This window comes from Nannospalax galili, unplaced genomic scaffold (genome assembly GCF_000622305.1).
Source record: "Nannospalax galili isolate Female #2095 unplaced genomic scaffold, S.galili_v1.0 scaffold960, whole genome shotgun sequence".
Taxonomy (NCBI): domain Eukaryota; kingdom Metazoa; phylum Chordata; class Mammalia; order Rodentia; family Spalacidae; genus Nannospalax; species Nannospalax galili.
In genome coordinates, this window is record NW_008348313.1 from 1,474,904 (window position 1) to 1,495,073 (window position 20,170).

The 20,170-nt window shown below is 52.2% G+C and overlaps 3 protein-coding genes, 1 long non-coding RNA gene and 5 other non-coding genes across 15 annotated transcripts in view; 8 read left to right on the forward strand and 1 right to left on the reverse strand.

The window, feature by feature from the left end:
- Flt3lg (fms related tyrosine kinase 3 ligand) overlaps positions 1-5,194 on the forward strand; it is a 9,182-nt gene extending 3,988 nt beyond the window's left edge. For 5 of the 7 annotated variants that reach the window (XM_029569416.1, XM_029569415.1, XM_008845058.3 and 2 more), the window contains one exon: positions 4,967-5,194. The gene's annotated coding sequence lies outside the window, so the exon portion shown is untranslated. Of the gene's footprint in view, positions 1-959; positions 1,149-4,966 lie in introns of those variants that run through there. The other 2 variants (XM_008845059.2, XM_008845062.2) reach the window with 1 other exon arrangement.
- Positions 5,195-6,419: 1,225 nt separating this feature from the next.
- Positions 6,420-9,449, forward strand: Rpl13a (ribosomal protein L13a). The gene is made up of 8 exons (XM_008845066.2): positions 6,420-6,517; positions 7,764-7,836; positions 8,070-8,135; positions 8,249-8,350; positions 8,553-8,638; positions 8,812-8,871; positions 9,135-9,257; positions 9,339-9,449. The coding sequence occupies exons 1-8, from the start codon at positions 6,503-6,505 to the stop codon at positions 9,423-9,425; spliced, it is 612 nt and encodes a 203-aa protein (XP_008843288.1). The 5' UTR covers positions 6,420-6,502; the 3' UTR covers positions 9,426-9,449.
- LOC115072372 lies at positions 7,495-9,112 on the reverse strand. Its single transcript, XR_003851424.1, has 2 exons — positions 8,910-9,112; positions 7,495-7,869 (listed from the first exon to the last, which is right to left on the reverse strand). It is a non-coding gene; the product is annotated as an uncharacterized LOC115072372 (long non-coding RNA).
- On the forward strand, positions 7,873-7,955 carry LOC115072386. Its single transcript, XR_003851439.1, has one exon. It is a non-coding gene; the product is annotated as a small nucleolar RNA Z195/SNORD33/SNORD32 family (small nucleolar RNA).
- LOC115072385 lies at positions 8,395-8,479 on the forward strand. Its single transcript, XR_003851438.1, has one exon. It is a non-coding gene; the product is annotated as a small nucleolar RNA Z195/SNORD33/SNORD32 family (small nucleolar RNA).
- LOC115072387 lies at positions 8,675-8,745 on the forward strand. The gene has a single exon (XR_003851440.1). It is a non-coding gene; the product is annotated as a small nucleolar RNA SNORD34 (small nucleolar RNA).
- LOC115072379 lies at positions 8,943-9,026 on the forward strand. The gene has a single exon (XR_003851432.1). It is a non-coding gene; the product is annotated as a small nucleolar RNA SNORD35 (small nucleolar RNA).
- A 2,376-nt stretch (positions 9,450-11,825) lies between the features above and the next one.
- On the forward strand, positions 11,826-13,931 carry Rps11 (ribosomal protein S11). The gene is made up of 5 exons (XM_008845067.2): positions 11,826-11,972; positions 12,546-12,677; positions 12,869-12,944; positions 13,158-13,287; positions 13,763-13,931. The coding sequence occupies exons 1-5, from the start codon at positions 11,958-11,960 to the stop codon at positions 13,884-13,886; spliced, it is 477 nt and encodes a 158-aa protein (XP_008843289.1). The 5' UTR covers positions 11,826-11,957; the 3' UTR covers positions 13,887-13,931.
- LOC115072388 lies at positions 13,000-13,085 on the forward strand. Its single transcript, XR_003851441.1, has one exon. It is a non-coding gene; the product is annotated as a small nucleolar RNA SNORD35 (small nucleolar RNA).
- Positions 13,932-20,170: the final 6,239 nt, after the last annotated feature.

Below are 20,170 nucleotides of genomic sequence, written 5' to 3' on the forward strand. Positions count from 1 at the left end.
TTTGCTAAACTTCCAGAATGGCAAAGTTCAGGTCCCCTGCAACTTCAACCATGGCAGTAAGGAGCCATGGAAGGCACTTGGGAGGCCAGGGCAGGATTGCTGCAATCAGGCCATCCTGGGCTACATAGTGAGTTCAAGGCCCTTGGGAGATAGGTAGGGAAGCAAGGCCTCCTGTCTCAAATAAGCAAACTCGATTCAGTGACACTTTTTAAATTTACTTATTTCTTATTTTTAAATTTTATGTGCACATGTATTATGTTTGCCTGTACGTATGTACGTGTACCACATATGTGCAATGTCACAAGAGGGCGTCAGATCACCTGGAACTGGAGTTATGAAAGGGCCTAAGCTGCCATGTGGGTGCTGGGAACTGAACCCAGGTCCTCTGCAAGAGCAGCCAGGATCTTAACCACTGAGTCATCTTTCCAATTTTTCCCTCTTTTTTTTTTTTGAGACGAGGTCTCCCTGCAGCCCCAGCTGGCCTGGAGCTCCCTATGTAGACCAGGCTGGCCTTGATCTCACAGAGATCTGCCTGCCTCTGGCTCCCGAGTGCTGGGATTAAAGGCATGCACCACCACACCTGGCAACCACCGCAATTTTTTTAAAAACTTTCTTAAAATTTGTATTTGTATGTGTGTCTGTGAATGTATGCCACCTGTGTTTGGGTACCCACAGAAACCAAAGGGCTTTGGATCCCCTGGAGCTGGAGTTATGGGTGGTTGTGAGCCTCCTGATGTGGGTGCTGGGAACCAAACTCAGGTACATGCTTTTAACCGTTGAGCTATCTCTCCAATTGCGCCCCCCACTTTTTGAGATAGGGGCCCAACCTGACCTTGAATACATCAATTGATCTTTCTGACTCTTCCTTCCAAACATCTGGGACTACACAGAACAAGGCTTTTCCTTCTGTCCCTCTCCCGCCCTCCTTCCCTCCCTCCTTCTCTTTCTCTTTCTTTCAGGGCTAGGGTTGGAACCCAAAACGTGCTGTGTGCTTCGCAAGTGCTATGCCACTGTTATGTCCCCAGACCAGGAGGACACACTGCATCCAGCCATGCAGTTCCAGCACTTTTGTATTGAAAAGTCTGAGGCTAGAGGATAGTGACCAGGGAAAAAAGGAAGGGTGGGGGAGAAGGAGACATGTTGAAAAAAGGAAGGAAGGAGGAAGGAGGGAGGGAGGGGGAGGAGGGAGGGAGGAGGGAGGAAGGAAGAGGGAGGAAGGAAGGAGGAGGAGGGAGGAAGGAGGAGGGAGGAGGGAGAGAGGGAGAGAGGGGGAGAGGGAGGGAGGGGGGGGGGGGGGGGAGAGAGAGAGAGAGAGGGAGAGAGAGAGAGAGAGAGAGAGAGAGAGAGAGAGAGAGAGAGAACTAGAAACCAGAGGGGGAACAGAGATGGAGAGAGAGACAGAAACCCAGAGAGAATGAGAGAGACAGAGACCGAGAGGGGGGCAGATATCCAGAGAGAGAGACAGAGAGCAGACCCCAACCTACCTGGCCCTCACATCACCTACCCCATCTTGCAGTGAGCTGCAGTGAGCACCCAGCGCTCACTGACCAGTACTCCTCCAGAGGGAGGGAGGAGGAAGGAGGGAGGGAGGAGGAAGGAGCATGCTGTAGCCCGTGTGGAATGATCTGTCATCCCAGCTCCTTACAACAAAAGTCCCTGCTGGGTATGGTGGTGCACCTGTAGTCTCAGCACTTGACAGGCTGAGGAAAAAAAGTTCAAGGCCAAGCCAGTTGTGGTGGTGCTAGTCTTTATTTTTTTTAATATTTTATTTATTATTTTTATTTTTTTAATGTGTGCATGTATTGCCTGCATGTAGGTAAAGTGCACCGTGTCGTGCAATGCCCATGGAGGACAGAAGAGGCTGTCGGATCCCCTGGAACTGGAGTTACGGACAGTTGTTAGCTGCCATGTGGGTGCTGGGATTCGAACTCAGGTCTTCTGCAAGAACAACCAGTGTTCTTAACTGCTGAGCCATCTTTCCAACCCCGGTGCTAGTGTTTAATCTCAGCACTGGGAAGCAGAAGCAGGTGGATCTCTCTGAGACTGATGCCAGCCTAGTCTACAGAGTGAGTTACAGGCTGGCTGGACCCTGTCTTAAAAAAAAAAAAAGTTCAGCCAGGCATGGTGGCATATGTCTTTAATCCTAGCACTTGGGAGGCAGAGGCAGGTGGATCTTTGTGAGTTCAAGGCCAGCCTGGTCTACATAGTGAGTTCCAGGACAGCTGGGGCTACAAGGAGACCCTGTCTCAAAAAAGACACACACGCAAAAAAGTTCAAGGTCAGCCTTCGGTGCAGATTAAGTTCCAGGCTAGCCCAGCCTCAAAAGAAAACATCTAAATAAAGCTGTGGCTAGAGCTCAGAGGTGGCGGCTCTGTATATGTGAAGCTCTGGGTTTCATCTACAGCTGCCAACAGACAGACAGATACACACATGCATGCACACACACTGGCACACATGCACAGGCACTCATTTTAATCAGAAACACTTCATCTGTATTTAATTTTCAGGAAATTTACACTTGCCAAAGATTCTCATATCAGCTGCTCAAAAGTTCAGATTAGCTGGGCGTGGTGGCGCACGCCTTTAATCCCAGCATTCAAGAGGCAGATGCAGGCGGATCTCTGTGAATTCAAGGCCAGCCTGGTCTACATAGTGAGCTCCATGACAGCTGGGGCTACAGGGAGACCCTGACTCAAAAAGACCAAAAAAAAACAACTTTAGATTAGTAAAACCAGCTAGACTGATGAATGGTTTCTGAATTTTGTGGTTTCCCACTTCAAAACTTATTCCTGAAAAAAAAAAAAAAAGACATAAAAGCATTAGTGGTGTCCGTGATCCCAGCTCTCAGAGGTGGAGACAAGGGCATCACCAGTCTAAGGCTAACCTCAGCTACATAGTAGTATTTATTATTGGGTTGCGGTAGCCTGGACCTTCTGGGCAATCCTCCTGCCTCTACCTCCAGCAGTTATTTTTATTTATTTTCTTTCTTTTTGAGACAGGGTCTCCCTGCAGCCCCAACTGGCCTGGAACTCACTATCTATCCCAGGCTGGTCTCAAACTCACAGAGATCCACCTGCCTCTGCCTCCCAAGTGGTGGGATGAAAGGCGTATCTGTATACATAAATGTGTGCATGTTGTACCACGGCATGTTTGTGAGGTCAGGTAACAACTTACAGGAGTTGGTTCTCTCTCAGCATCTGTGTCCCAGGGATCAAACTCAAGTGGTCAGACTTGGTGGCCGTGCTTTTACCCAATGAGCCATCTTGCTGACTCTGTTTTAGGGAATTTAAAATAAATTTACTTTATGTCTATGAGTGTTATGCCTGCACGTATGTAAGTGCACCCATGTTGTGCAGTGCCTGCAGAGATCAGAAGAGGGTGTCAGATCCCCTGCAACTGGAGTTACAGAGGTTTGTTAGCTGCCGTGTGGGTGGTGGGAACTGAACCCAGAGTTTCATGTAGTCCTGGCTGGCCTTTGGCTCACTATGTAGCTGAGGATGACCTTGAACTTCCTGGCTCTACATCCAGAGTGCCAGGATTACAGGCTACAGGCTGTGCCACCACACCCTCCTCCACAGTAGTTTTTTTAAGATGTATTTTTATTTTATGTCTGCATTACCTCCATATATGTAAGTGCACCATGTGTGTGCCTGTTGTCCAAGGATGCCCAGGAGAGGGTATTGAATCACTTGGAACAGGAGTTACAGAAAATTGCAGTCCACCATGTGAGTGCTGGGAACTGAACCTGGGTGCTCTTAGCCGCAGAACTATCTCTTCAACACCCATCCATCCACAGTAATTTCTATTTTAACTTTTTTTGAGTTAGGATGGTAGTTCATGCCTAAAATCTCAATACCGGGGAGACCAAAACAAAGATTTAGAGTTCAGCTGGGTGTGGTGGAGCACACCTTTAGTTCCAGCACTAAGGAGGCGGATCTCTATGAGTTTCAGGCCAGCCTGGTCTACATAGTGAGTCCAGGCCAACTGAGGCTACAGGGAGCCTGTGTCCAAAAAAAAAAAGATTTTGAATTCAAGGCCTTTTGGGCTGCAGAGAGAGATCCTGGCTCATCAAAACAGTTCAAACCAAACCAAACAACAACAACAAAAAACAAAAAAAAACAAAAAAACCCAAAGCAAAACAAAACACTAGCAATGGTTCCCCCTTGTCTGTTCAGCCTGTCTTCCTGGGCTCTCAATAAACTTACTAGTTTTTGCAGTTTAAATTGGATAAAATAAGGTGAAGTTTAAAATTCAGCTTCCAGGCTGGGATGGTGGGACATGCCTTTAATCCCAGCACTTGGGAGGCAGAGGCAGGCAGATCTTTGTGAGTTCGAGGCCAGCCTGGTCTACATATCGAGTTCCAGGACAGCTGGGGCTACAGGGAGACCCTGTCTCAAAAAGATTAAAAAAAAAAAAAAAAAATTCAGCTTCCAGGGGCAGTGAGATAGCTCAGCAGGTAAAAGCACAGGTCACCAAATCCCCGAACACCTGAGTTCAGTTCCCAGGATCCACAGTGGAAGGAGAGAACTGACTCCCACAAGTTGCCCCTTGACCCCCACCAGCACTGGTACCCCCAATACACACACTTGAATAGGAAATTTTTAAAAATTCAACTCTTGCCACGCGTGGTAGCGCACACCGGATCTCTGAGAGTTCAAGGCCAGCCTGGTCAACATATTGAGACTGTAGTGTAACATAGCAAGACCTGTATCAAAAAAGCCAAACAAAAACAAAGTGAGTTTAAGGCCAACCTGGATTGGGGGGGGATGCCTGGGGTGTAGAGCCCCTGCCTAGAATCCCACCCCAACCCGCGCCAAACCCCCCCCCCCACACACACACACGGTGAGGTGCTGGGGCGTGGTGGAGCCGCTGCCTAGAATCCCTAGTGAGGGGCTGGGGTGTGGCTCAGTGAGAGTGCTGGCTGAGAATGAGTGTCACCAGATATATTTATTATTCCATTTTACAGAAGAGGACGCTGAGGCCAAGCAAGAGCAGTCACCTGACACAGAGAGCACAGCCCCAACACAGGGGAAGTTGGCTGGAGGCTGGCCCGCTCCTGGGCTTGCTGCCCCTCCAGCTTTCTCCTCAGGATGGAGTCAACATCAGAATCAAGCATGAGCTCCACTTACAAACTCTCCACAAAGTCCTTGCCCCCATGAACTTGTACATAAATAATTCTTTTTTTACCAGCTCACCAGGGCCTGTCTGTGGATTTGACAGTGTGGCTGGGGCAGTTTGGGTTTCAAGATTCTTAACTCTCCAGGGCGGGGTGAGTACTCCAGAGGCAGGATCTCAAATTTACGACCTACCCAGGCGGTAGGCGCTCTCCAGAGACCTAAACCACTGGGGCTGGAGAGCTGGCTCTGGCGGTAAGAGCACTGGCTGCTCTTCCAAGTGACAGGGGTTCAGTTCTCAGCACCCACATGGTAGCTAACAACTGTAATTCCAGTTCCAGGGGATCTGACACCTTTTGACCTCGGAGGGCATTGCAGGACACAGGTACACTTACACACATGCAGGCAATACATTCGTACACATAAAAGTAATAATATAAAAGGAGGAAAACCAACCCAGAGCCAACACCACCGAGAAACCCCAGGTGTTTTCTGAGGCCCTGGGCAATGCTAGATAGACTCTGATGTAAGGCGGAAGGAGCTCCGTCCCCAGGCTCCTGGTCTTGGGGGGCATCCTAGCCCTGCAGTTCAGGGGGACAGGATGATCTTGTGGGGCTCCCACATGCACTGATCCAGGCAGGGATGAACCGGATGAGCTCCTGGGATTGTCCACACTGCATTTTGGAGGGGCCATGAGTGCATAGCAGGTCGTGGGAGGGCGTACTTAGCAGGACGGGACATCTCAGGCAAGCAGGGCTGTGCACTGCAGGGGCATCTCAGGCAAACCGGGCTGTGCGTAAAGGGGGCATCTCAGGCAAGCAAGGCCAAGGCACTGCCTTCTGAACTAGACGGTGGGTGCAGTCCAGGCGCTTCCATCTTGGGGGACCACCTCCCCCTGTTTGACAGATGAAAGGCAGCCGGTCCCCCTCCCACGCGCAGACCGCTGAGTCTAGCCCCAGCACAGACGGGCGGCCGGCTCGCCCCCTGATGGCCACCCTGAGCCCTACAGCCTTAATCGTTTCAGGGGAGCAATGGCGCTCCCCACTCGCACACATGGCGGACACCGCATGGAGAGGAGCACTCCCTTAAAAATATGGCCGCTGGGGCTGGACGGCCTTGTCTCCCCCGGGCCTCCTCATGACCCACGTGACCTCCAGCCCAGAACAGCTTTGGCCGCCCAGGCTCCACCCAGAAGCCGCTCTGATTGGTTAGTCCGCGGAGGGCCGGCCTTCCGAGAGGGCCTCTGTGCGCATGCGTCACACGCTTTGTCCAATGGAAAGACAGAAAGCGCTCGGACCCGCCCGAATTGCGTCACTTCCTCCGCCCCTGCAGCAAGGGATAAGAAACCCCTCGGCAAGACCTCCTTCTTTTCCAGGCGGCTGCCGAAGATGGCGGAGGGGCAGGTTCGGGCTCTGTGCGCGCCGGCTGGATTGGGGGTCGGGTGGGTTCCGGGCGGTCGCGGGTTGGGGCTTGCGTGGCGGGATGTGAGGACGGCAGCAGCGCCGAGTAACAACGCTGGGGACGGGCTTGGGGGGTCCCGCCCGGGAACCCGTGGGGCTTGGTCATGCCGGTTTGGCCATACGTGTGACCCGTGACAGGGTTTGCAGATACGGAGGGTGGAGGCTTCCTGTGGCTTCTAGTGTGTTGACGTACAACGTTAAGGGAGTCGGTAAAGGTCTGGAATGTTCAGGGTTGAGCTGCTGTACAGACCTGGAATCTGGGTAGGGTAGCTGCAGGGTAGACTGAGGGAGGGTGACGTTCGTGACTTGGACGACGTTCAGGGGTTAGTGGGTGCCTGTAAGGGCGGCAGCGGCTGGAGAAGTGGGCTGTCCAAGACATCGTGCCCTTGAGAAATACCTGCAGTGGGGCTCCAGGAACGGCCCGAACTCGGCTTTGAGGGCCCTGTCTGTGAGTAGTGAGTCCAAGAACTTGGCTTTGAGGACCCTGTCTCTGCGGATTTGGTGAATAGTGGAGTGCAAAAAAAGGATTTCCTATTTCTGGAGGTCAGTCTTCTGTGACAAAGAGCCGTGCTGACTGGCAAGTGGTTGTTAACAGGCATGTGTGATCGTATTACTGAGAGGTCCTGGTTTTGTATTAGAACTGGAATGGAATGTTGGAGACATTTTATTTGAGACCTGGCTCCTAACCTACAACGGAGCCCCACTCATGCCAGCGCCTCTAAGCAGAGTCTGCCATCCTACCACCACACAGTATCTGGGGCAGCCATTACATGCTGTTAGTGGGCCTTGGAGCTTTGCAAGATGGCTTCTGTTCTTGGGGAAGCTGAGGATCTTTCCCTAATCATCTCTCCTGAAACTGCCTGGTTTAGGGATAGGGTGGTGTGGCTACATGTGACAGTAGGTCCCAGCTGGAGTTTGAAGTGTATGGGTAACCTGGTGAGCCTCTGTCAAGTGTGCTTTACACATACACATAGAAAAACAACTAGGCATTGACCTGTTCTACAATTTGTAAGTGGTATCACAGGTCCATGTCCACAGTACCAAGCCAGAAGTACGTGGCCTTTCAAGTACCCGCTGACCCTTTGGAGAACCCAGCCCATCTGATCACAAGCACATCTGGTTTACAGGGGTACGTGGCAGCCTGATAAGGACAGCCGGGCTGGTTCTCAGTTCTCCTTGTCTCTCACAGGTTCTTGTGCTGGATGGACGAGGCCATCTTCTGGGCCGCCTGGCGGCCATTGTGGCCAAACAGGTCCTGCTGGGTAAGTGTCACCATTCTCCCTGTTGCAGTTTGCCTGGAAGTCAGTGATGAGCAACAATCACCATCTTTCGTTTGAGTCTCACGACTGTGAGATCAACCCATGCACCGCTCTGAGACTGCCAGCCCGCTGAGACTGCTCAGAAGTGGCAACCAAGGGCCTGGCCTTACCCTAGGGCTGTGGCTTTGCTGGGTACCACACATGCCTTTCCTAACCTGTCTGACACCTCTCTCTAGGCCGGAAGGTGGTGGTTGTACGCTGTGAGGGCATCAACATTTCTGGCAATTTCTACAGAAACAAGCGTGAGTAAGGGCCCAGGGAGTGTCCACATGGGGAAGCGGCTTGAGTTCTAAATAGGTCGCATTAAGGCTTAGCTGGGACCTAATAGACCTCCTGGTGCACCCCTCTCCTGCAGTAAAGTACCTGGCCTTCCTCCGCAAACGGATGAACACCAATCCTTCCCGTGGTCCCTACCACTTCCGGGCTCCAAGCCGCATCTTTTGGCGCACCGTTCGAGGTGAGCCAGGCCTGGGGATGGTGTGGAGGGTGAGGGGAGACCTGGCAGCCTGTGATGAGGATGTTTCCCACTCATGTTCGAGTTTCCCAACCATGAGATGACTCCACATGCACTACCATCTGAGGCTGGCCAGTCTCCCTGTTCTATGGTGGGGAGAGGGTGGGGTCACCCCTCTTAAGAAGCGTGTCATCTCTGCCTGCAGGCATGCTACCCCACAAGACCAAGCGAGGCCAGGCTGCCCTGGAACGCCTCAAGGTGTTCGATGGGATCCCCCCACCCTATGACAAGGTGAGCCCTGCCCAGCCCCCACGGAGCCTCTGCACCCAGCGTCTGTGATGTTCTGCTATTGCCTACATTGTTTGAGCCTCATGAAAACACCACTAGCTGAGACGCCGCGCTGCCAGCCTCCACCCCAGTTGTCACTCACTGCAGGTCTCTGAGCCCCTCTCCTTCCCTAACAGAAAAAGCGGATGGTGGTCCCCGCAGCCCTCAAAGTTGTGCGTCTGAAGCCTACCCGGAAGGTAAGCTCCAGGTGGCCGGGACTGGTCTAGGTTGGTACCTGCTAGGGAGAGACCCCGAGTCCTCTCAGACTGGCAAGTGATGTCCTTTTCTCACGATGGTCTGCGGATGCCCAGGGCGGTGCCGATAATGCCACAGGCTCAGCTGATGCCAAGAGGGGTTCCTGCACGGGAGGGAGTGTCCTTACTGAAGTGCGCAGTGCCCTCTTGCTCACCCCTATGCTGCGGGGCGGCTTCCATGTCCTTACAGCCTTGTGCCCCTGCAGTTTGCTTACCTGGGACGTCTGGCTCATGAGGTTGGCTGGAAATATCAGGCTGTGACTGCGACCCTGGAGGAGAAGCGGAAGGAGAAGGCCAAAATCCACTACCGGAAGAAGAAGCAGCTCATGGTAAGGGGCTCATTCTACATGTGTAGGGGTGGGCAGGGTACTGCCCCTCATCACTCACCACCCTCATTACTCCCACTGCAGAGACTGCGGAAGCAAGCTGAAAAGAATGTGGAGAAGAAAATCAGCAAGTTCACAGAGGTCCTCAAGACCAATGGACTCCTGGTGTGAGCCCAATAAAGACTTTATGCCTCATGCCTGCCTGGCCTGCCCTTCCTCCACCCCAACGCCGCCCGGGATATGGGGACAAAAGGTGCTTTAGGCATTGCTCCTGTAGGGGTACTTCAAACAGCCTGGGAGCTGTGCAGATTAGCAGTTACTTTGGTTTCTCAATCTGGGAGGAAGGGAGCTGCCTGCCTGGCCCAATGCCATACTCTGCAGCTGTGAGAATGGGGGCCCCATGTTGCTCTTCTGTGCTGCATGTTGTGGCCACATGCTGTGAAGATACAGCCAAGGTCACAGGCACTTGCCATATCAGAAAGCAAGTTTCTTTTGCTATACAGTTTTCACTATGTACTAATAAATTATTTTATTTTTAAAGCAATTTGGTGTCTTTACAGTATGTGTCTGCGGAGGCAGGCCCAAGGGCAAAGGGACACTGATGGGCTGCCTTGGCCCTCACATGGACAGATCCTCAGTGCCAGCTTTGCCCACCTAGGTAGTTCTGCCTCATTCTAGCTCAGCTGCAAAGTATGGGATTGCCACAGTCACTGCTACCCTGACTCCAAGTTAGGGACACTTTCAGAGGACGCTTGGGACTAGAATAAAGGGTGTAAGGAGAGAGGGCCTGCTTTTCCAAAGGCCTTGGCTTCCACATTAGGCAGTTCACAAGTTTCTCTACCTCCAGCTTCTGGGGATCTTTTAGACACTGCCCTAGGCAGTGCTTTTTGGGCACATCATTAACGGTTCCTTAGCATAAAGGACATTTGAAACTACTGGCCTCTTAAGAGGTGTGTCTTGCTCATGTCCCCAGGCCAGACTGGGCTTTGCTCAGCCCCATTCAGTCTAAACATGCTGCAGTGTGTTTATATGCAGCACTGGGTAGAAGCCCAGGTCTTGTACTTGGTAGACATCTATGGTGTGTTCTCTGGGTTAAGGTTAACGCTGTAAATCCAGGTCTGAGCCGCCACTCTTAGCTACACCTTGATTTTCAGTGTCAAGGCAAGAGCTGAAGATCATCCTGGGCTACATAGGTAGGTCAAGGCTAGACACCCTTCAAACCACCACAGGAAGTCTTGTGGCATTTCCTTCTAGGTTTGAGATAAGATCCTGGATCCAAGCTGGCTTCAAGTGGCTGGTGTTCCTGTCTCAGTTTCCCAGGTTCTGGGATTTCAGGCTTGTTCAATGACTGTGGGCCCTGAGGCACTTTCTGTTCTCAAGTCCAGCATTTGGGGCCACAGGTGATCTTTAAAATGCAGGCCAGCCATGGCTACAGGAAAACCCCATCTAAAAAAGAACAATGCACAACAAAGCCTTCCCCAAATCATGAAATTGTAGAGCCACATCGATATGTGGGTGTGGAGCTGTCTAAAGCCCAGCACGTAGAATCACAGGGCTGAAGGTTAACTATCTTTTGAAAGTCTGAGTACCCCTAGTTGTGCTGTACAGAACTGAATCTACAAAAAATATTTCAACTGGACTCGTGAGCTGGTACAGCCGATAAAGGCTCAGGCTCAACCAAAAAGACAAAATATTTCAAAAGTTCAAAAGGTAGTTTTCTGCCTCGAAGTCCCCACCTAGTTCATTAATGGGGTGCCCTCTTGGAGTGTGAGGCCCACTCACACTGCCTCACACTCCAAGGAGTGGTCATTTTCTAAGGTCACACAACCAGCCAAAAGCAGTCAGGCCTAAGCCCAGGAAGAGTTGACCCCTAAATCAGATTCTCGAACCCCAGACTGGCCTCCAGCACGACCTGACTGGAGGGTCATGACAGCCTGAGATACACAGACCCTGTCCAAAAAAATCAAACAAGAAAAACCTTATATTTTCTGCCATCAAATTAAACACTTAAAAATAAGTCCCACCCTCGGCGTGAAACATTACTTTTAGCTACTTGGCAGGTCAAGGGAGGGAAGTGGACAGTTCAAGCCAGGCTGGACGCAGCATGAAAATCCATTATTCAGGTATGGACCCTGTACCGTTCAACTATAGCCATTACTCACGTGTGCACGTTTAAAATCTAATAAAATGAAATAAAGCTATAAAACCTGGCCTCCAGCCCCAAAGACACAGTACAAATGGCCCAGGGTCACTAACTCACATCCAGGGATTAAACAACACAGGAAGGCGTTTTCACCCCAATTCTGAACGGTCCTGGAGGCTCATAGCAGCGCCACTGGGCAGCTGCCCGACGCAAAGATGGCCGCCACAGCTTCTTACTGGAAAGCTGGACGACCACCACGCGGTTCCCAAACTCCAAATGGAAGTCCTGAAGACCCGTGCCGGCTTCCCCACGACTCTCACGAGAACAGGCCACGCCCTCGGACCAGGGCAGCTTGAGATCTCGCGAGATCAGTTCCGCTTCCCGCTCCTTAGGATTCTGCCATCATGGCCGCGTACGGACAGCCGGGACATCGGAACCGGAAGCACCTCCCAGAGTCGGTCTGCTCCACCCCCTCGCGTCACTTCCGCTCCAGCCCTTGCGCGGTGGATAAGGAAACCCGGGTTGGGCTGCCCCGCTCTTTTCCTCAGGCTGCCGGGAAGATGGCGGACATTCAGGTTCGGGCTGGGTTTGGGGGTGGGGGGGTTTGTTCCCAGGCTTCCGAGTGGCGTTCCTGCGTCTACACAGCACGGCTCGCGAGCACCCGGGGCCGTGGGGGCTGTCGTTGGGGGTTGGGGGGAGCGGGGCGCCCGCCGCGTGACCTGGGGCTCGAACCCCCCTGGGCCTCGTGCTCGCCGAAGGAGCGCGCGCCCCAGGACTTCAGCCTGTCTACGCGGGTATCTTGACCCATGGTCTAGCCTGGAGGTCCTTAGCTCTGGCTAGCCGCGACCTTGCCATCCTGCCGCAGCCTGAATATGGAACCTGGCATGATCCTGTGTTTAGAGCGAATATGTCTGTATGGAATTCTGCTCCCGGACCGTATAAACGAATATCCATATGGGATTCTGGGAACTGTGCACCCTGGGAATTCTGCATAAACACACTCTTGAGTTTAGAGCGGATCAGGCATGTCAGTTTGGGGTGGTTGTGTGAGGCACCGACCCTCCAGGGGTGGCCTTTGGGTCTGGGAAGGACACCATCCTAACCTCCCTCCAAGCTTGTAACCTGACCGGCTTCCTCCTCCCCCACAGACGGAGCGGGCTTACCAAAAGCAGCCCACCATCTTTCAAAACAAGAAGAGGGTCCTGCTGGGAGAAACTGGCAAGGAGAAGCTCCCCCGGTACTACAAAAACATCGGTCTAGGCTTCAAGACGCCCAAAGAGGTGCGAGGGCCCTCCCATGCCTAGACACCTGAGGAAGGCCCTGCACATGTGGGGACACAGGGGACCCACCCACGTCTTGAGTGGCTGCCTCTGGGGCTCCTGGGAATGGTAGTTTGTGTCCTTGAGGCCACACCCCCAGTGCCATTGAGTGACTGCTGCCCTGGACTCACTCCTTTCTCTGGTATTTTCAGGCCATCGAGGGCACTTACATAGACAAGAAATGTCCCTTCACCGGTAACGTCTCCATCCGGGGTCGGATCCTGTCTGGTGAGTGAGGGGTTCTGGGGGTCGGGGAGGTCTAGCTCCTGGGTTTAGAGCCGCTGGCACATGATGTCTGTTTTCACGATGGTCTTCAGAGCCCTCATGGGCACTGCTGAGACAGCCAGTTGGCAAAGCTGATGCCAGATCTACAGCTTGATTCTCAGCGGCTCTGACCTACCCTTGGTAAATGACACAGGATGTGCCTGTCCCCTCTCCCAGGTGTGGTGACCAAGATGAAGATGCAGAGGACCATCGTTATCCGCAGGGACTATCTCCACTACATCCGAAAGTACAATCGGTTCGAGAAACGCCACAAGAACATGTCCGTGCACCTGTCCCCCTGTTTCAGGTGAGCACAGGTCCCTGAGGCAGCTTGTGCCAACCTGAGGCTGATAGGTGGCCTCGGCTGGATGGCATTTCCTGGAATTCCAGTGTGCTTGCTAATGCTTCTCAGAATCCTACAAGGGCCATAGGGTTATTCAAGTATAAGATGCCTTTTTGCTGCTTCGGAGGTGCAGACCAGGCTGGCCTCCAGCTCAGAGACCTGCCTGCCTCTGCCTCACAAATGCTGGTTAAAGGTGTGCGCTGGCTATGAGACACTTCGAGCAGGTTTCCCTGGAGCTCAGTGGTGACTTGGGAGAAGTGTCCTGTGGGCAGAGCAGGGTGTAAACTGCTGGAGAAAGTTGCCAACCTGGGAAATGGAGGCCCATGTTTGTTACTTACGAACCACCTGAGGGGCTGCTGGGGCTGGGTGGGGCCTGGCTGGGGAGGAAGGCCTTTGCTGTGGGCCCCTCCTGAAGTCCTATGCTGGCGGACCCCCACAGGGACGTGCAGATAGGTGACATCGTCACCGTGGGCGAGTGCAGGCCCCTGAGCAAGACCGTGCGCTTCAACGTGCTCAAGGTCACCAAGGCTGCGGGTACCAAGAAACAGTTCCAGAAGTTCTGAGCAGCTGCAGCGCTTCCCCAGCAATAAAGTCATTTCAAACTTAAAGGATGCGTTTGGGATCTGTGTCCAACAGACGGGTTGCTGGGGTTGGCACGTGAGGGGCTCTTTGAGTATGGGGGTCCTGTCTGCTGCCTTCCTGGTTTTTGCCTCCTTGGCACTAGGTAGCTGGGGTCTCTAGTTACCTGTGTTGATCCCCTAGAGTCCTTGGGGGAGGAAGTGAGGGAGGGCAGGTGGAGCACCCGCCCTGACGCCCCAGGGCGTCTGCTGAGAACTGAGGTTCTAGCTTTCCCTGGGGACCTCTGGTCTCCTGTCAGCTGAAGAACAAGCAGGGGCACCAGGTGGGCACCGTGCCCTTTACAGCTGACACCTGGGACTCCTGGACCCAAGGTTGTGGAAACCAGCTGTCTCTGAGGCAGGTGCCAGGCCCGGTGGGAAGCAGAGGGGGAACCCACTCTGCAGAAGGGATCAGGATGGTAAGTGGGGGTGGGGAAGCCAGGGAACGGCCTGACCTCCAAAGGGATGGGAAGGTGGTCCCAGGTGTCAGCTGTGGGAGTGCCTGTTCGGACAGCAGGTGAGGATGCAGCATCCCCAGGTGCGCGGTGGGGGAAACAGACCTGGCCAGGACCCCTCAGCTGGAGGAAGGAGCTGCATTCGGTGCCGGGGTCCCCAGGTCCCTGCCCCCCAAGCCTGTACCAGGGTCTGAGGTTCAGCACTGGTACAAGGGTTGGGAGACGGGGCCATGGGGAGAGTCCACTGCCTCGGGCACTGCGCCTGGGAACCAGCTTCTGCCTTTTACCCTGGTGGGGAGGGCGTGGGTTCCTGCCAGAGGAAGTGGGCCCGCATCAAAGCGGGCGGAAGGGGCAGGGACAGGTCTACATGTGGACCCACCCAGAAGGAGGGACCAGGAGGGAGGGTGCACTGGGGGCAGCTGGGGACAGGGACCCCAGGGAGTCAAGCTGCCTGCCCGGAGGTGTGGCCCCCTCCCACCACAGGTGCTTCCGTTCCGGGTGGGGCTCAGTGTTTACAATAACAGCCCTGTGGTCCTATTTCCTCCCAGAGGTTGTTGGGGCGTCTCCTACTGCTCCATCATGGCATTACATGGTTCCCTCCAGGATTTCAGAGCCGGTGGGGTGCGGGTGACAGTGGAGGGGAAAGACACCCCCCTCTCCACCCTTCACTGTGCTCTCACCTTGAGAAGTGGGGCTGATGGTGTAGGGCACTCACACAACTGTCCAAATCCCCAGTACCAGCCAGACCTGATGCCTTGGAGCAGTTGCCACCCTGTCCCCTGTCTGCCTGGCCTCGTGTTTATTTTTTTTATTTTTGGTCTTTTTGAGACGGTCTCCCTGTAGCCCCAGCTGTCCTAGAACTCACTATGTAGAGCAGACTGGCCTTGAACTCAGAGATAGCCTGCTTCTGCCTCCCTAGTGCTGGGACTAAAGGCATGTGGCACCTTGCTCGGCCTTGTTTTTTTTCCCCCTTTTGAGTCAGAGTCTGGCTCCTTAGCCATAGCTGGCCTTGGACTCCATAGCATATTAAGTTGGCTTCAAACTTGGAGCGGTCCTGCCTCTGCCTCCTGGGAAACCTGCTCTAGTCATCTATGAGGACCCTGGGGTGGGGTTGGGGGGTGAGGCAGGGTTGTCAGGAGTCGTCAGAGGCCAGCAGAGGGAGCTCAAGGCCAGTCGGGCAAGTTAGCTGAGACTTTCAAGATAAGAGCTGGGGGTTCAGGTCCGGTAGAGTGCCTGGGTTCCTTCCCAGTCGCAGCACAAACCTGCAGCACACACCTGGGAAGCGACAGGAAATTCAAGGCCACAAGAGAACCTGTCTCAAGAGCCCGGCACAGTGGCACAAGCCCTTAATCCCAGCAGAGGCAAGTGGATCTTTGTGAGATTGAAGCTAGCCTGATCTACATAGTGAATTCCAGGCCTACAAAGGGAGACCCTGTCTCAGAAATTTCAAAAACAGAAGGAACAGGGAGTGAAAGGTGTTGACCTGCATTCAATCCCTCCAAGTTGTCCTTGACCCACCCATGTACTGTGGCAAGTACACGCCCATGCCCAACATGTGTGCACAGAAAATAATGTTATTTATTTTTATGTGTGTGTATATGTGTCTGCATGCAAGCACAGCTGTCCTCGGAGGCCAGAAAGGGTGTTGGATCCCCTGGAGCCGGGCTTACAGGTGGTCATGAGCCTCCAGGTGAGTGCTGGGACCAAATTCTGGTACTCTGAGAGCAATAAGTGCATTTCATCACTGAGTCATCACAGGCCAGCCTGAGCTGAGCCGGGGGGCTTGGTGGTGCACACCTTTAATCCCAGCACTCAGGAGGCAGAAGCAGGCGGATCTCTTCGAGTTCAAGACCAGCCTGCTCTACATAGTGAGCTCCAGGTCAGCTGGGGCTACAGGGAGACCCTGTCTCAAAAATGGAAAAAAAAAAAAAAAAAAAAAAAAAAAGCTGGCTTGGTCTCAGAAAGACCAGAAAGGAAAAAAAGGAAAAAAAAAAAAAAATGACTGATTGATTGATTGATTGAGACAGGGTCTCCCTGTAGCCCCAGCTGGTCTGGATTCGCTATGTAGATCAGGCTGGCCTTGAACTCCCAGAGACTCACCTGCCTCCGCCTCTCTAGTGCTGGGATTAAAGTTGTGCATCACCAACCCCTACTCCTTTTTTTGAATTTTTAAAGCATTTTATTTGGGGCGGGGTGCATGCCTGCCATGGAGCCCATGTGGAGGTAGGACACTCCAAGAAGTTCTCTCCCTCCACCATGTGGGTCCTGGGGATGGAACTTGGGTCTTCAGATGAGGGCAAACACCTTCACCCAGTGAACTACCTCATTGGCCCAGCTTCCTTCTTGAGTCTCCTGTATAGAGAACTGAAACCTCTTCCTGCCTATTTACTGCACAAACATTGTAAGATTACACTCTTGCACCCAAGGCCCCTGGAAGTGGTAAACATGAGCACCCCCAGTCCAGGCATCCTGGCCCTGAGCCCTCAGCACTCACCAGCTGTGTGACCAACAACAGACCCTCATTTTCCTCATCTGTGAAGGGGGTCTTTTCCCCCCAGCCCCACTGGAAAGAAGCAGTCCTGCTGGGTGGTTCTCCAGAGTGACTGCAGGAGACTGTAATCTCAGCTGTGCAGGTGAGTCCCACTGAGGGTTAAGGTTGGTGACCTTTGGCAGGTAAATTCAGAGATCACATATGTTCATGGGACCTTGGGTCTTTTAGAACAAGCTCTGATGATCTGTCTGAGATCTGGAGTCCATTTTAGTATGGACTAAAGTATGGCATGGTGGCACACACCTTTAATTCCAGCACTCAGGAGGCAGAGGCAGGCGTGTCTCTCTGAGTTCAAGGCCAGCCTGGTCTACATAGTGAGTTCCAGGACAGCTGGGGCTACAGGGAGACCCTGTCTCAAAAACACCAAAAAAAAAAAATTATTTTTATTTTTTGTGTATGAGTGTATTGCCTGCATGTATGTGTGTATACCCCTGTTGTGCAGTGTCACGGAGGTCAGAAGTGGGTGTCAGATTCCCCTGGCACTGGAGTTAAGGATGGTTCATAGCCACCATGTCGGTGCTGGGATTCGAACCTGGGTCCTCTGCAAGAGCAGTCAGTGCTCTTAACTTTTGAGCCATCTCTCCAGCCCAAGATTTAATTTTTAAATATTTTCATTATGTGCATGTGTGGTTGAGTATGTGCAGGTGAGTGCAGATGCCCAAAGAGTCCAGAAGAGGGCATCAGATCCCTTGGATCTGGAGTTACAGGCCTTGGCCACCTGACATGGGTGCTGAGAACCAGACTGAGGTCCTCTGCAAGAGCAATGTTTTTAACTGCCGAGCCATCTCATCCAGCCCCTAGGATCCTTAAAGAAAATTATGGAGCTGGAGAGATGGTTCAGGGGCTAAGAGTTCTTGCTACTCTTGCAGAGAGAGGAACCAAGTGTGGTTCCCAGCACCCACATCAGGCAGCTCACAACCATCTATAACCCAACTCCAGGGAATCTGACGCCCCCTTCTGGCCTCCTCCAGCAGTGCACTCACATGTGCACATACCACACAGATGCACACATACACAATTCTTTAATCTTTAAAATTTTTATTACATTAATGAATGAAGTAATTTCTGTTGATTGTGTCCGTGTATATGAACACAAGGCTTGGCTTGGCTCCTACTGGGTTGTGATGCTGACCCTGGTGTGGTAAAGGCCTGGAAACCTCTGTGGTAGGCAGAATGGCCAGCTCTCCCCTCAAGGCTGTTTTATATTTCACTTGACAGCTCAGGCTGTCTTGGACCTCACTATTTTGCCCATAATAGCCTTGAACTCACAGCCATCTGCCTGCCTCAGCCTTCCAAGTGCTTGGGATTACAGGCGTGATGCCTGTCTGGCTGTGGGCCGTGACAGTGGTAGGGCCTGTTGATGCCAGTATTGGGTACAGAACCCAGGCTGTGCTCTAACTGCACCTTTAGTCCCCTCAATAAAACTAGGCGGTATCTGCACATAAGAAGTCCCTCCTTCAGTCTCTGTTGACCTAAGACCCAAAGCAATGCAAGTACATGCTTGTAAATACTTATGATAAAGGGCAGGGCCTTGTGGTACACGCCTTTAGTCCCAGAACTCAGGAAGCAGTGGAAGGTGGATCTCTGTGAGTTCAAGGCCAGCCTGGGCTACACAGCAAGTTTTAGGCCAGCTAGGCTACAGGGAGACCCTGTCTCCAAAAACGGGGCAGGGGGTGCTGGAGAAATTACTCAGTGATTAAGAACGTTGGCTGCTCTTACAGAGGGCTTGGTTTTGATTCCCAGGTCTTCAGCCTTGCAGTGAGTGCCTTCACCCACTGAGTCATGTGCATGCAATGCCCAAGGAAGCCAGAAATGGGTGTCGGACCCCCTGGAACTGGAGTTAACAGATGACTGTGAGCCATCATGTGGGTGCTGGGAACCAAACCCAGGTCTTCTGTTTGTTTGTTTGTTTGTTTGGAGACAGGATCTCCCTGTAGCCCCAGCTGGCCTGGAACTCACTATGTAGACCAGGCTGGCCTTGAACTCACAGAGATCCACTTGGACTTTATTAAGAGATTTTTAGCAGAACATGGTAGCAAACACCTGTAAACTCAGCTTTCAGGAGGCTGAGGCAGGAGGGTAACTGCAAGTTCAACAGCCTGAGCAGCATACCTAGTGTGAGTTCGAGTAGTGACCCTGTCTCAAAACAGTAAATCAGGCCAGGGAGATGGCTCAGTGGGTAAAGGTGCTTGCTATACAAGCCTGAGGACCTGCATCCACTCTCCAGACCCATGTAAAGAAGGAAGGAGAGAACTGACTCCATAAAGTTGTCCTCCAACCTCACCTCCACACACACACTGTGATGTATATTATTTGGTAAATTGTCATGTGCAAAGCTGGAAGTTTCCTCCACCCAGGCATGGAAGTTTCAGACCCAGACATGTTTGTTTCAAAGACCACTGCCCGCCCAACCCCCCTCACCCCCCACCCCACCCCCGACTAAGAGAAAAGCAAAATCACAAACCACTGTGCTCTTGAGAACAGGGAGAAGGGGAGCCATTTCCAGTTCATGTTTTGTTACTGCTGTTACTGCAGGCGGATCTTGGTGAGTTCAAGGCCAGCCTGGTCTACATAGTGAGTTCCAGGCTAGCTGGGCTACAGGGAGACCCTGTCTCGAAAATACATGAATGCACTTACATGCATGTGAGTGAAACACTCATACACATAAACATAAATATAAATTTTTTAAGCTATATATTTATTTTAGTTTTTTGAGACAGTGTCTCCTTTTAGCCCCAGCTAGGCCTGGAACTTTATAGATCAGGCTGGCCTCAGTCTTACAGAGATCCATTTGTTTCTGCCTCCTGGGTGCTAGGATTAAAGGTGCAAGCCACCATGTCTGACTGAAAAAGATATTTTAACATTGATTTAAGCATGGGCATCAATAAAAGGACAAGACACACCCAAGTCTGGGCATGGGCTTCTCAAGAGAGAGTCCCCCTGAAGTGTCTTAATAAACATATAAATGGTTTGGGAGGCTTCTGGGGTTACAGTATACTAACAACTTCTGTTTTTTGTTTATTTTTTTATTTTTTTATTTATGTATTTATTTATTTTATGTGTATGCATGTATTGCCTGCATGTAGGTAAGTGCACCCATGTCATGCAATGCCCGTGGAGGTCAGAAGAGGCTGTAGGATCCCCTGGAACTAGTTAACAACAGTTGTTAGCTGGAGTTGTTAGCTCCAGCCCAATTTTATTTATTTATTTATTTATTTATTATT

What these genes read in the sequence shown, in the direction of transcription:
- Rpl13a (XM_008845066.2), top strand. An exon ending in GGCCAAACAGGTCCTGCTGG is followed by an intron (nt 7,837 to 8,069) that starts GTAAGTGTCACC and finishes ACCTCTCTCTAG; the next exon opens with GCCGGAAGGTGGTGGTTGTA. An exon ending in CTTTTGGCGCACCGTTCGAG is followed by an intron (nt 8,351 to 8,552) that starts GTGAGCCAGGCC and finishes CTCTGCCTGCAG; the next exon opens with GCATGCTACCCCACAAGACC.
- Rps11 (XM_008845067.2), top strand. An exon ending in CCGGGGTCGGATCCTGTCTG is followed by an intron (nt 12,945 to 13,157) that starts GTGAGTGAGGGG and finishes CCCCTCTCCCAG; the next exon opens with GTGTGGTGACCAAGATGAAG. An exon ending in CACCTGTCCCCCTGTTTCAG is followed by an intron (nt 13,288 to 13,762) that starts GTGAGCACAGGT and finishes GGACCCCCACAG; the next exon opens with GGACGTGCAGATAGGTGACA.